The 14,240-nt window shown below is 50.0% G+C and overlaps 4 protein-coding genes across 4 annotated transcripts; 2 read left to right on the forward strand and 2 right to left on the reverse strand.

Moving 5' to 3' along the window:
* Positions 1-1,318: 1,318 nt before the first annotated feature.
* AA0111_g12769 (hypothetical protein) lies at positions 1,319-3,665 on the forward strand (the record flags this gene model as incomplete). Its single annotated transcript, XM_028646790.1, has 5 exons — positions 1,319-1,551; positions 1,638-1,872; positions 1,935-2,257; positions 2,316-2,686; positions 2,749-3,665. The coding sequence occupies 5 exons, from the start codon at positions 1,319-1,321 to the stop codon at positions 3,663-3,665; spliced, it is 2,079 nt and encodes a 692-aa protein (XP_028499626.1).
* Positions 3,666-4,454: 789 nt separating this feature from the next.
* Positions 4,455-5,928, reverse strand: AA0111_g12770 (Casein kinase I 1; the record flags this gene model as incomplete). The annotated part of the gene is made up of 4 exons (XM_028646792.1): positions 4,455-4,843; positions 4,892-5,297; positions 5,347-5,495; positions 5,724-5,928. 4 exons carry the CDS (start codon positions 5,926-5,928, stop codon positions 4,455-4,457), a joined length of 1,149 nt encoding a protein of 382 aa, XP_028499623.1.
* Positions 5,929-7,531: 1,603 nt separating this feature from the next.
* Positions 7,532-8,563, reverse strand: AA0111_g12771 (hypothetical protein; the record flags this gene model as incomplete). The annotated part of the gene is made up of 3 exons (XM_028646793.1): positions 7,532-8,269; positions 8,318-8,430; positions 8,509-8,563. 3 exons carry the CDS (start codon positions 8,561-8,563, stop codon positions 7,532-7,534), a joined length of 906 nt encoding a protein of 301 aa, XP_028499624.1.
* Positions 8,564-9,128: 565 nt separating this feature from the next.
* AA0111_g12772 (hypothetical protein) lies at positions 9,129-10,279 on the forward strand (the record flags this gene model as incomplete). Its single annotated transcript, XM_028646794.1, has 3 exons — positions 9,129-9,431; positions 9,584-10,034; positions 10,095-10,279. 3 exons carry the CDS (start codon positions 9,129-9,131, stop codon positions 10,277-10,279), a joined length of 939 nt encoding a protein of 312 aa, XP_028499621.1.
* Positions 10,280-14,240: the final 3,961 nt, after the last annotated feature.

Here is a 14,240-nt window from a genome sequence, read left to right on the forward strand (position 1 = left end):
TAGTAAGTACTATAAAGTTTAACTTATTTAGAGTATAACTATTTAACGCGTAGCTTAGTGTATTATAAAACGCTATAAGTACGTAGTTTAAGAGCTTACTAGAAGCGTTAACTATAGCTACGTATAATATCTAGTGTAATACAAGATATTACGTAAGAAAATAGAACTAGTATATATAAGTAGTAAAAAGTTATTAATAAAGAGCTGTGCGCGTAGCGCTTAGCTTAGCTAGCTAATTAGTAGAATCTAAGTGCTTAGCTAAGTACTTAAATTCTATAGCGCGTTTAGTGTTAAGAGAACTATAGTAGTTACTTATAAAGCGTAACTATAAGCAATAGTGCTTGCTTTACGTTACTAAAGACAGTAAGAGATAGCTTATATATTTAGACTACAGGTGTAGGTTGTAAAGAGAATAATCCTTACTTTGCTTTGTAGAGCAAGGCGCGCCTTATAAGCAGGTTTAGCGCGTACTTAGCTCTTTTAAAAAACGTGTATCTTAAGCTCTTATTACAGAACCTCCTCCTCTAGTCTAGCGTCTTTAACAGCAGCAGCCTTAATAAAAACCTCTCTTGTTGTTTTAAGAGTAAGAAAAGAGTGTCCTCTACTATACGCTCTAAGTCTGTTACGCTTGCAGCTCTCTTATATTGTTCTTATATAGCCTGTATAAGGCTTATAACTTACTTTACAGTAAAGAGATATAATAAAAAGAGTTATAAAGACTGTTGCTTTATTGTAATATTATTACCTTGTTGTAATAAAAATTTTTTATGTTGTTAAAGTAAAGGCAGAAAATTTTTTGCTTGCTTGTAGTAATAGCAAACAGTTGTTATTGTAATATATTGCTCTATGAAATAATCAGACGGCAAATTGGCTGCCGTTTCTGGCAGACGCCGAAGCAGGATTCGGATGCTGACATGCCGCCAAACCTCTCTATTATGCGCAGTGGCTTAGCGGCGCACATACCTGCCCGGATAACTATATCAAGATTAGCGCAGCTTCTAGCGTTTCGTCAGGATTGCAACCTTGTCGTTACGTACTAGCTGTAAGCATGCAGTTTTCTCATTCCGTCCTAGTCTGTAAGGGTAACCCCCGTGTTGCTATGCGCAACTTATTCAGACAAACACGAACTTCTCTTACTATGTGAACAGTGACCCCATTGCGTACTTAAGACTGGTCGTAGCCACACATCTAGTCTCCAAGGGACACTCGCATAGCGAACCCGCTGTTTGCTCACTCACTGGTTTGTCATTACATCAATTCTTCTCCCTCAATCGCTGCTTCCTTTCACCACCGACAAGTCCGCTACTTACGACCTGCCATGGCTTGCAGTCGCACAAAGACGTGGTCGACATCCCCCACATTGTCAGCCAACGGCTCGGAATACCAGACTGACGGCACAAGTATCGACGATGGAATATCTGAAAATGAATTTGTCCGTCCGCCAGAATTTTATACAGCATGTGCGAGCCAGGCGAACAACACGAAGATCATCAATATCTATGCAGACAGCACGACCAAACAATTGGAAAACGTTGAGAAGCAATGGAAGCAGTAAGTATTCTTTAGCCCTCTTTCCGCCCACAACGTATCTCTCTTACCGCGCAGTTCTGGAGTGTACGACGCTAAACACTGCCCAGGTATTGTGAATACATCAAAAGAGATCCGATCGAGTTGATGAAGTCCCTATCGCATGGCGATGTTTCAAGCTTTTTCTATTGGAAACTGGATCAAAAGCGCGGAACAAACAGACGAAGGCTTCCTGGAATCAAGGCAGCGTCTTCTCTTGCGACGTTCCGAAAATTGTTCCTCGTGACATACAGAAGGATGATAGGGAAGGACATGGATAGCGAGTTGTCAAGAAAGACGCTTAATGTAAGTCACACTGTCGTTTTGTTTATGCAGGAACACCCTACAGGAGCTGATATAGTTGCAAGGTGACAAAGGATGTGATTGGACAATACCAATTGAGTCACAAACAGAGAGAGAAACCTTCTATGGACGTACGAGACGTGCTTGAAATCACACAAACAACACTCACGACTGTGGAGAAAATGTTCCAGGTAGGAAGATACCGTATACAGACATGGTTCTTCCTTCAAGGGGGCTTTTTCACCGCAAATCGACCAGAAGCTCTCCTCAAATTGCGCTACGGAGATTTTAAGGTCACCATACTGCGAAATCCAAACGGCGGTCCAAACAACGTCCTGCTGGAAATAACATTTGAGTTCACTAAATCGCATCTAGGGCCCAAACCAGCGTACGTATATCGTTTCCAATGAGCTTCAACGACCACACAAAGTCCGCTAACGTAGCAGGAACACTTTTGTACTCCCTGAAATCATTTTCGATAGTTCTCTATTCATGAGTCCCCACATCACCGTGCTGGGCATGATGTTTGCCGATAAAGTCTTCAAGAACGATCAGCTAACCCCGGAGAACCTATTCACGCTCAGCATGCGAGACAACTGCAACTCGCTCGAGATACCCATCAGAGAAGAGGTAGCTGGTCTCTGGGTTTTCCGTCAATACAAGCAAACAGCAACAGGCCGCGAAATCAGTAGCGAACGCCTGTCGTACTCTACTCTCAAAAAGCACATACAGGATGTCGGTGAAATTACAGGGTTCAAGGGCGTGGCGAAACCGTACAATCTCCGATATGGAGCAGCCAATGCCTTCGATAAGGACGGTACGTAATAGGCAAAGGCAAAAGACACGGGCAAAATAAGACTGACCTAATCGCCATTACAGGCGGCACTAGCGAGGCATTGCGAAACATGATCATGAAGCATGCCACAACAGACGTCTTTCTGAACCATTACCTGTCAACACGAATTACCACCGATACACAAGCCGTTGTACGAGGCTTGGCGCCTCAAGACAAGATCATGGAGGCGGCATGCAGAATGAGCCGACATATCGATCCAAACCGACCTCGTTTTCTTACGGAGGAGCAGAAACGGTCTATCGCAGAACACCCGCGAATAAAAAAACTGCAGAGACAATTGGCCAAGTCTTCACACGATCACAAGAGGCTCCAGAGCGAGATCAAAAACGAAAAGCAGCGCTTGACGTACCATCTCAGGCTTCAGAGCCGAAAAGAATACGACAGGATACAAGCAGAGAAAGATATTGAGATACAACTTTCTGGAGGGAAATTCGAAGAAATGATCAAGACCGATCTCAGGCGGTCCTCTGAGCGGTCACAGCAACACATGAAGTTGATCGAGTCAATCATGTCGCTACCTGGATCATCTCTTCTGGAAGAGATTCAACGACGAAGTAAAGCCATCAGGTCGGTTGCAGATTACTGTCCTATTGAGGAAGGCGAAACGTCGAGAAACCATAGAGTTGACCCGCGTGCTAACTATGGACCTCGAGAGGCCGTCGACACCGATGAACTGACTATCGAAAAGGCGAAAGAGGCTGTCAACAACGAAAAAAGACCACAGATATGCTTCATATGTTTGGGTAACGACGCTCTCAACGTAAAAGATCGTACGCACCGTTTTTCGACGCCAGGCGATCTCACCAAACACTTCAAACATAGACATCTGAAGAAGTTTAACGACCGCGAAGGTGAGAAGTGTAACTTGTGTAGGATCCATCTGGGGAATGTGATGGCGATGCAGCGCCATGCTTTTGACCGGCATGGCACACTTTCATAAATGCATTTGTTTTTGGAGATTTGATCAGGATGGGATATGCTGAGCTTACCGCACAGCCTGAGCAATTGAACGACTTTGTTAAGGTCTCTCCTATGCTACTATATATTAAAGTTAGATATAATATAGAGTATCCAAATGCTGTGGCTCTCTACAGTGTTGCGCTTCTTGACGAATGTGCTGCTGACTGTCGTGTGTACGTATGACTCCAGCAGCCAGAATCTTCATACCCCGCACACCGAGGTGTGAAGTCATCGGAGAAGACAATCTGTCTTTATGCTATTACAATCATATTCTGGATATAGGCAGTGCAGTCGCTTTCCAGTGCTTTGAAGAGAGTTTACTTTTTGTAGGCATTGAGCAAGCATATAGAAGCTTCAGCCGGGTTGCCTGCTTTTGAAGTAGTGAGACTCAGGCTAGTATCATCACAAGGACCAAAAGAGAAAGTGGTGAACACCGCACACTATCCACTTCAATGTTAGATGCCGCGTTGCTACACTATATAACCCAGCACCCATAGCAGTGCGAGAGACAAACTCACGTATCAAAGTGTCGAGTGAGATGAAAAGAGGAAGATGTGGATGCAAAGGTCCACTCCATGAACGAATTCCACAGTGCAGGGATAATTAAAGTAGAGCAGTAAACGTGCTATCTGCGGCTCCAGTTGCAGCAAAGTATCTTGGAAATCTTCTGCATTAAATCCTCCGTCTCGTACACCCACTCCTGTCGTAATCGCTGGGCGTTTGTACTGTGTGACGGAGTCGTGCGGTATTGGGTCTGGTTCAAGTTCGATTAGCTATGCTGGAACTGAGCCTGGCACGACGCTGCTTGGTCCCGGTTTCTCTCGGGTGCGGACCGCGTTGCTATGCGATCTGGAAGTAGCCCAAGCAAGTGGTGCTGCCTGGTGGGTGGGCGTCTCTTCTTAGATTGGTTGTGAACGAGGGCTGCGGTTGGGGTGTTCTGGCGGACGCTGGAGTGGTGCACCCGCGGAACAGCCGAGGAATTAACCCTCATGACTTCTCGGCCTCGTCCATTATTAAGATCCATCCAGTCGTATTCGCCGTCCTCAATTTCTCCAACGCTTTTGAGCGCTTCCGTGAGCAGTCCGCGTAGGTACTCGTAGTCAGGCGTGTCTTCGAAACCCAGGTTACGCACATAGATGAGGTATTCGTTAAACTCTCCTAGTTTTTGTTAGCTGCGTTTGGCGAAGTGAGGACAAGAAGACACACTAGGAAAGCCGCTGCAGATGTATCCGATGGGAATCATTTGCTTCATTTCGCCGATCTTCGCGTACTTCTGCTCATTGGTAGTAGCCTTGAGACCTTGCCATGGAAGATTACCTCGGAGGAAGTATATAAAGACGTAACCCAGAGCTTCTAGGTCGTCTCTGCGAGACTGTTCGCGTCTGAGATGTGCATTGGCACTCATGTAACGCGCCGTACCCGTGAGAGACTTGCGTTCCCGGTACGAGGTGTGTTGCTTCGTCTTGGGGTCACGGTACTGCTTAGCCATACCGAAATCCACAACATGGATCGAATTGGCGCTCTTAGATCCCAGCCGGCCAACGAGGAAGTTCTCAGGCTTGATGTCGCGGTGGATCAGATTCTTCTCGTGGATTGCCTGTACTCTCGATAACTACAGACGCATTAGTCTAGGAGATGGAGAAATCGGTACATCTACACACCATCTGCTTGCCAACCATGACTACAGTTTTGATTGTGAACTGCCTGTTGCAGTAGTTGAACAAGTCCTCCAAGCTAGGCCCGAGCAGGTCGATGACCAGAATGTTATGCATGTCCTCCCGGCCGAAGTAATAGGCATTAGGAATCCCCGCTGCGTCATGTTAGTCTAGTTCTTGGGGTGCTTGAGGAGCTAGTTGATTGGCAATAGCTATATTTGGTACGATGGCGACGATCCTATCAACAACATCTACAATGTTCCGTACAGAACATGCTCAACATACGTTATGAAGTGTACGTGTAGATACATGCCACGGCAGTGCTTTCACTCGCACGAACGGACGATATCAGAGTGGATGACAGGAGCAGGGTAACAACTTACCACAGCCTATGAGAGCCTTGTACGCGTAATACTCATTGCGCAGTTGAGGAGCTCTGCTCTTATGCGGTTCGAACTTTATGGCAACCTGTTGCTGGTTGAGCAGGTTGATGCCCTCAAAGATAATGCCAAAGGAGCCCTCGCCAATCTGCTTGCCGATGCCGTAGCTGGTGCCGACGACGTTGGGGAAGATGCCGTGATCCGTCATAATGAATGAGGTGGTAGGCAATGGATACAGCAGCTGGAGGTAAGGGTGGACGATGCAGAAAAGCCCCGGCGTGGTGACTGATGGAGGTCGAAGAGCGTCTGCAGCAGCTGACTAGGGCCGTATAAGCCAGCGGGTTGCCTGCCAGGTCGACTCGAGGGCGTCTATGCAACCCACTAGCGAGTGGCGGAGCTAAGGACTAGAGAGTGACCAAATTGCGTGGACAAGATGTGGGATCTAGGGTACAAGCAGGACAGAGGTGGCTATGCGATCAACCATATCGAGCACAGCAAGACGAACTGGCCCCACCATCTGTACTTTGCGCCGGACGGCATTGTGTAGAGATAAATATAGCGTTCATGATGCGTGTGGAGTCATCAATGATGCGGTGTAGTGCATCGGTACGTCTGGTGTAGTGCATCGGTACGTCTGGTGTAGTGCATCGGTACGTCTTTTGGGCTCGTGCGAGTGCCAGTGTGGTGTTTCTTCCTCCTTGTCTAATGTGATATCCTGACAGGAGTGTAGAAATATTCTTGGTTGGCAGGTTGGAAATGAATGGTTGCGTCTTTCTATGTAGCATTTTGCAGTGGGTGCGCGGCAAACGCCTACCCGACATCTGGGCGCATCATCCAGCACAGTCATCTCGTCAAGGCGCGTGGTAGTTGATAGCTCTAGGCTCCTCTCAACGATTCCGTAGTTAGCAAGCACTAGATTGGGCTCCATGAAGGCGCCTTGGCTGTCATCCCAAACGCCGCTCTCGTACACGCTGATGAATACGTTTTCGCCACCCAGCACTCTGACCTACATGGCACGGCTGTGTCGTACCTCTCATGTTACCGTAAGCGCACAGGCACCAATTTGCCCCACGACAATATGCACTAGCTTTCCGCCGCCAAAGAGGCACTGCGATCCATCAAGGACGTCAAATCTAACTCGGTAGGGTATCATTTGTACGTGCAGTATCACCGCGGAAGCTTGCCGGTACCAGTTGGTCTTGCTTACGAGTAAATATAGCGTCCCAAGTGGTTTGTGGCTGCCACTCGGCATCCACACCAAGCTAGTCTTCCGCGGACACCTTGACCTTTCCGCCAGTGGGTCAGGAGAAATGCGCAAGGGGGTCGTACAGGCGGAGCAAGCGCGACGTAAGAAGTGCGAAGAAGTGGATGTGTGGTTTTGTTACTTTGATTGGGAGATTGACATGGTAGAAGGCCCCGTGTAGGCACGTTATGGATGCTAAACGCGTAGCAGGTTTGCGCAGCTATTGGCTTGAAGGCTGCGGGATGTGGTCGGCCTGTGCGTGTCGACACAACGCGAGAGAATCGACCGTGGCTGAGAGCTGCAGAGGGTGGGAGTTCATGGTAAGTCGTTTTGGAGAATTTATCGGTTGCCTGGGAGAAGAGCACATCCGAGGAAGGACGTGGTATGGTTTAGCTACGTTTAGCGTGCGGGTTTACGAAGCCCTGTATGGGACAACGTAGTACACTAGCAGTTTCGGAGGGTGCAACAATCTTGAACATACATAGCATACCATTGCAACAGCGACACAACTCGATGAGATCAGAAATCTTCGGAGGATGTGAACAACGCCACACACGAGAGGAGACTATCATAATGCTATGGCGGGGGAACAGAAGGTCATACAGATGCAGTCTACCTGCCATGCTCGGCCAGCAAGTCTACGATCTCCCGGCGATCCATGGCGAGTTCGTATCAAGACGTTCCTCCACTTTCTCGACATATGTAAGCGCGTCGTCGCATTCCCCCCTCCTGTAGGGCCAATGTGACTGCAGTGAATCTCAGGCCGGTATTTGACCATGAGCTCGTGCACACTGCGGCACATGAGCGTGTTCTCGCCCAACTCGAAGCTCTGTCCCACGCGTAGCTTTTTTGTCAGAAAACCGTAGCACCCCTCCCACGAGTCGTACTGCGCGTTTGTGCCCTTGCAATATCTTGTATGCGAGTTGCATATCGATGTCGCAATCTTGTGTACTGTCTTGCTGCCAGCCTCCTCAGCAGAGCCACCCAAGCTCAGGATGAGAGTCTGGAATAGGTTTCCGGACCACTTGAACACGACATCATACTGCGTTATTTGACGGGCGGAGTTCCACGTCATCCATGTGTTAATCACAACCGGGAGAGATATATTGTTGAACGCCGGAAAGGTAAAGTTGACGCGCGTAGTTGCCGATGCGATGTTCTGGACCGCTGCAAACTGGATCACTTCGTATTCCATTGGATTTCCGACGATAGAAAGAGATTCCGATGGCATGAAGAGCCCGAAGATGTACTCGGTGTTGAGCTCGCGGCCTACGAAGGTGCGCGTGTCGGAAACGCGTCCTAGGATCTACAAACGGTTAGTACAAGCGTCCCCTTGCGAGAGTCACAATCTTACGTTATCAGAGAATATAGTCGAGTTGATGGACTCGGCTTCTTTCGCGTTATTGGGCGTTATCCACCGCCCGTAGAACTCGTGCTGGAGGCGCCAGAGCTCGTCATACCCCAAATCTGGAGTGGAATCGGTTTGCACACACGAATCCAGAGCGTGTCAGCGCCGGGCAATCTCAGCTGCTGGTGTTCATTTACCTGCGATGACTCCAAGCAAGCCCGGCAGAGCCAGCAGGCATGCAGAGATCCTCATGCTCCTATGCTCTGGAACAGTGTGGCGTCGAGAGTGTTTCGGCCGAGTTGTGAATGAGGTCACAGTTTCGAATGTGAACCCGCACTCTGATAACCTACCAGATGCAGTAGAGTCCTGAAATTGACACTGAAATGCTGGCGACTCTATATGTTATCACCGGTCCGAGCTCAATGAAGATGATAGATTCGCCCAAGGCGCCTCGGCTCGACCACATGGGGAACCACATGGGGAACCACATTGGGAACCACACGGGCAGCCACGTGGAGATCCAATAATGCTGGGTCAGTAATGCTATGGCCACAGACCTGGCTGACTCCTTCTGCATGTAACGATGCCGCCAGTGCTGGTATGTCGTGGAGCAACATAACTCGCTGGTGATCCCGTGTGGTAGCTGTGGCCCGTGTGACGAGACACGTCTCCCAGAACAAACACGTACAGCCTTGTTAGACCGCTGGAGCTAGGTCTTCATCTCTCCTGTGTGTGGCTTTGACCTGACAAGTAAGGGTCATCGCCGCTCCAGTGAATTGACTATTCGTGCTTTCCTCGACCACTGCATGCCGTTGCAATGGCATACTTTATCCGTGGCAACGACTGTATGGTACGCCATTGGTGGGGGCAATCTGCACATGACATTGCTAATGGACGAACCCCTTGCCAGATCGTAGAATGGATCTTCTTCGTTGTCGCCTACGCTTTCGTTGCTGCGCGCATCTACGTGCGTCTGTTCTGCCTTCGCAAGAGATTGAACTGGTCCGAGCTCTTGCTGGTGGCCTCTGCCCTCGACGCCCTGGGTTTGATCGTCTGCGACACCCTCACTTTCCAGATGGGCGTATTGGACGATTATCAGACTTCGGAAAAACTGTACAAGGTACGTGTCGAAGGAGAACTGTTGTAAAGAGAAGGAGCTACGTGTCGCTTGGCAGACATGGTCTCCATCCGTCATTCCCCTCTTATCGTCCAGGTCATTCCAGACTGGCCGCTTGATTCTTCGGGAACCTCGCTGACACTTGCAACCGCAAGATCTCGTTCGCCTCGAACTATTTCTACGACTTCGGACTGGGCCTGCCCAAGCTCAGCATGCTGGCTTTCTACTGGACCTTCTTCGATGTTAACCGCCACCGAACGGTGCGGAAAGTCTTGTTGTTCATGATCGCCTTCGTCGTTGCCTGCTATCTGACGAGTCTCCTCGACGACACGTTCTTCTGCGGCAAAGACATCTCTGTGCAGTGGTCTCAAGAGAAAGGCGCATGTTCCGTTTTCTATGCTCAGGAGCCTTTCATCCTAAACTTCACGCTCGGCTTGACTTGCTATCTGATCATCTACATGCTCCCCACGACCCTCCTCATCCGAGGCATCCTCGAGACATCCACTGCGGTCGTTCTGACCCTTGCTATAGGAGCACTCCCCATAGTCACGGGCGTCGTCCGCTACATCTGCCTCAAAGTTGGGACGGGCCAGGAAAACCTTGTCTGTACGTTCCGTGGCCACTACCGTGCCACTGCACTCGCGTACTAACTCGGGCGCTACACAGACATCCTGAGCATGGCCGAACTGGCCCTCGCCATTATCGTCGCCTCGCTGCCTGGACTAAAGATATTTTGGGTGAGGGACAACAGAGGCAGTAGACGAGGCGTGACGGCCACGGCAGAGCTGGGAGAGGACACGAAGTCGTCGGAGTCGGACAAAACGCGAAAGGCTGTTAGCGAGCAAGTTTGAAGAGGGTCATGTACTGGAGATATGAACGGGAACCCTTAAGGAATAGATCTAGCATACACAGTCAATTCTATTGGATTTAGCAGATTTCGCAAAGCTTCAGAGATACAGATTGTAAATGAGGATGCACCGTTTCAAATCATTACATCCACGCCAACGTTTCCGTGCCTTAGTGGGGTGAAAAGAACTTCGCCGAATGTGGACGTAGAGGGACACATACTACACATGTCTACACAGCCATCAAGAGACCGTTTTGTTTACACAGACAGTCTCACCAAACTCTATTCTTTTAGTCACCAAAGTAAGTCTCTTCGGCGGATCATCGTATTGTGGCCCATGCGCCTGTATGAGTCCCTCGCAAGAGTGACAGCCCCTTACCGGTTCCGTGTTTATCGGATGGATCGCGCACAGACTACGATAGCGCTTCTCTCCCGAGTATGAACCAAAAAAGCCCTGGACCTCTATGTCGGCTTCGTATCTTGTCTGGTTCCGGTCGTCTTCAAGCTGTTTTTCTGACAATGCTTTTACCTCGATGGTAGTTTTGACGGCATCGAGATAACGGTTCTTTTGTAACCAGTCGCGCAGAGCATGGAGGAGGAAGTAATCTGCTTCCGCTTCGATTTTGTTGTAGAGTGCGTAGTCAAAGCCTGTCTCCTTTGACCACAACAAGAGGAACTTTGACGGACGTCGCATAAAGTTCAAGATATGTTGGAATGCATCAGGATCTGCATCGATGAAGTAGGAGCCATCATCTTGTCTATCGCTGCAATCGTCCCATCTGGCCAAGAGATTTTGGAAATACGGAGAAGTTTGGAGTGTAGCCTTTTGTGTTTGGAATTTACGACCAGAGACATCGAGAACAATGAGATGAAGAGGCATAACGAGGTTTGATATGACGTGTGAACGCAACGTTGGCAATGGTTGATAGAGAGTATTGCGGCCGCCGGCAGATGTTGTTGAGGCTGTTGTGATGGGTAATTCCATCTGCTCGCGACAGTACCGTCAAATGCTCTGTCTGGAATATGTTGCGTAGTTGTTTCTCTCCGACGCCGTCTTGCGGAAGCCTCACCTCTGCAGGTCGTCAGGGATGTTGCCGGAGGGGTACACAGTAATCACGAGTGGCGTCGCGAAAGCACCCCACCCCTAGTAGTCGCATCCCACACCTGCTAGCGTCCACGCCAGATGACCACTCGTCGTGTCAGCGCTTCCACTCGTGTAAACCACTCGGGTAGGCCCGCACTTCATGTGCGTGTGCAGATGGTATTCATGGAATGCCGAGCCGTGCTGCAGCCTTGCGACAATGTCTGCCGCACGGTCTGGCGCTGACTTTGCGGATGCGGAGAGACGGGAAGACAGAAGACTCCCGCATTTTGTCTCAACAACGCTGTTTACACGTGAGCAGAGCGTCCGGACTACGACGCTTGCAGTGAGTCGCTACAGAGCCGCTGGATGCATGCTTTCATGGTAGCTGGAAGAGGGGGCGTGGACGGGAGTATAGCACAGAGCCTGGCACCAAACCGTCCAGATAAAGCACCCGTTGCTGATCAAATTGCTGTGCGTGATGGCCGCAAATATTGCGAAGTGCAACATATGGATGTACGATGGCTCTCGTTATGGATGCTGGGGTTGCAGATAGCCAAATAGTCACATAGTAGTGTATACATGTCGAAAGAGCCAACGCCAAGTTAATTCAACAATGCCCTTGCCGCCTGGGAAGTGATCATTGATCAATTGCGAAACGCAGTTGGGGCAGTCTCCATGCGATGATGTTCTGCTATTTCTGAGCGAACGGCTTAGGATATATCCTCGCGAGCAATGACTGAGCATTGGGTGAGCGAGGGTGAGCGAGGGTGAGCGAGGATGAGCCGGGGGTGAGCCGGGGTGAGCCAAGGGTCAGCAGTGCATCGGGTGGGCGGTCTGTCACGATAACAAACGAACCATCATGAAACTTCATTTAGAAAAGAGGTATATTCATTCATAATCTACTTGAGCTTTTCCCATCATCTGCAGGTATATAACCGACTGGAGCAGCCGCGCGATGCAGCCGGTTGCTAGAGATTGCGAGGCCAGCAACACAGATCGCTGCGCATGAGACGCCAAAAGGCCTGCAAAGAGACGCCTCTGAGCCTGAACGTCCCATGGGAAGCCATCCTCAGGAGATCGGGACATGCGCATCATTCGGGCTCTGCGGTGAGCCCGTTCCGTAGGCAGAGCTCTAGGACCCGGCCAGCACCGAAGACTTACTCAGCATAGATTTTACGCTTCTCTATATAAAGTGGCTGCCGTCCAACTAGATCTCACTCGGCACAGTTTAGCAGAATGAAAATCACAGCGCTTTTCCCGTTGCTTCCACTCGCCGTTATTGGTCAGAAAGAGTACAGCTGCGTGCGTGATGGCATCCCAGCAGTCTCCATCACGGCAGCGCAAGGCACTGGGTTCCCCGCAAGAGAATTTTTCCTGCCACTGTTTGCTAATTGCTCCGACGCAGAGTTGAGGAGGCCGCTACAACACTCGCCAGGGACGTTCATGGCCTGCCTGACTTGACCTAATTCTGACTGATAGCAGGAGTGATCTCAGCAGAGAACATACTACCAGGAGTGGCTAGCTCCTTCATAGCCACCGGAATCACTGACCAGCTCGGCTTTACAGGAAGTGAGCATGCTTTGCGTGTCGGTAAGTTCTTCCCCCTTGCGCTAGTCCGCTGTGTTGCCATCACGCGGGGTGTGATCAAAGTTTTCAACAGCAGCGCCGCTCTGAACATGAGCGGAAGCGGAGCGGCGGTGCCTATCAGCAGCGTATTCTGTGGCCGGTGAGTACTACTCGCCCTTGCAGCTTCAAACAGGATAATACTACACGTGAGGAAACGCCGATGGAGCAGGGAAAGATATAGATCATTTGTATATAAATAGTATCCTACCAGCTGCGAATCTGAAACGACAACCGCACTTTGTTCAATCTTAGGAATCCGGCAAGAGAAGGCGTATCCCTCCAAGTCCGCATGGCCCCAGATGCTGTTGAATAAACTCCATGCAGAGCAAGAACGTTTGTTTGCCACCGTGGCATGCCCCGCTCTCTAAATGTTGAGCCAATGCACTCAGAGTTGCAAACTGCTTTCGCTTTCCTCGCTTTGTTCCGAGCCCTTTGGAGTCCAGTGGCAGGGGGTTGCTCGGGCAGTGGTAGACCTTGTCGCAGTGTGCTGAAGAGCTCGTATGCTGTTGAAGATCCTGCCTTGTAGCAAAGGGTTTGCGCTTCTTTGGACAAAGGGGACAACAGAGCTCGGGCTCATTTTCGTCGACCAGGCTTCTCCTTCGGAGCGAAAGATAGCTATCCTCCCGCGACGACCAATCTACCAAAGTACTCTCCACGCTGCCCTGAGAGTTGGTGGGGGTGACTAACGACCAGTCCTCTGAGCTAGGGAGAGACGCTGTCGGCGTTCCGGGAGAAGGAGATGGACGAGGCGGTGAGAGGTGGGCAGGGCTCGAAGGTGTGAGCGTGGGGAGGCTGTGGATAGTGAAATCCCTGTCGCACAGCTGGATGATGTCGTAGATGTCGTCTCGGTCCATAGCTGAGCTACAACTTCCACTTTCCAGATGGTGCAGCAGAGCCGACGGTGCACTGAACTTGGCTGTGCATCCCTCTCCTACAGGACAACCTAGAGCACTGAGTGGCTTGTGCTTTATCGACTCACGATGTTGTTGGAGAGATTGGGAGGATGGAAAGGTTCGCCGACATCTTGTACATGCCTGGTCTTCCGCATTCGCGGCGGTAGCGTTCCTAGCCTCTCTTGCACTGCCGTGGGGTGTTTGCTGCAAAGGATTACGATGCGCACTCTGGCCTTGGAAAGGGATTTCGGATTCCGAACAGGAAAGGTGTCCCGTAGCAACACGGTGGTCTTCAAGGATGTCCAGGCGCTCGCAGGTTTTACCGCAACAGTCGCATTTGCGAATGGCACCGTCGTGCGGAA

This window comes from Alternaria arborescens (assembly GCF_004154835.1).
Source record: "Alternaria arborescens strain FERA 675 chromosome Unknown contig_105, whole genome shotgun sequence".
Classification (NCBI taxonomy): domain Eukaryota; kingdom Fungi; phylum Ascomycota; class Dothideomycetes; order Pleosporales; family Pleosporaceae; genus Alternaria; species Alternaria arborescens.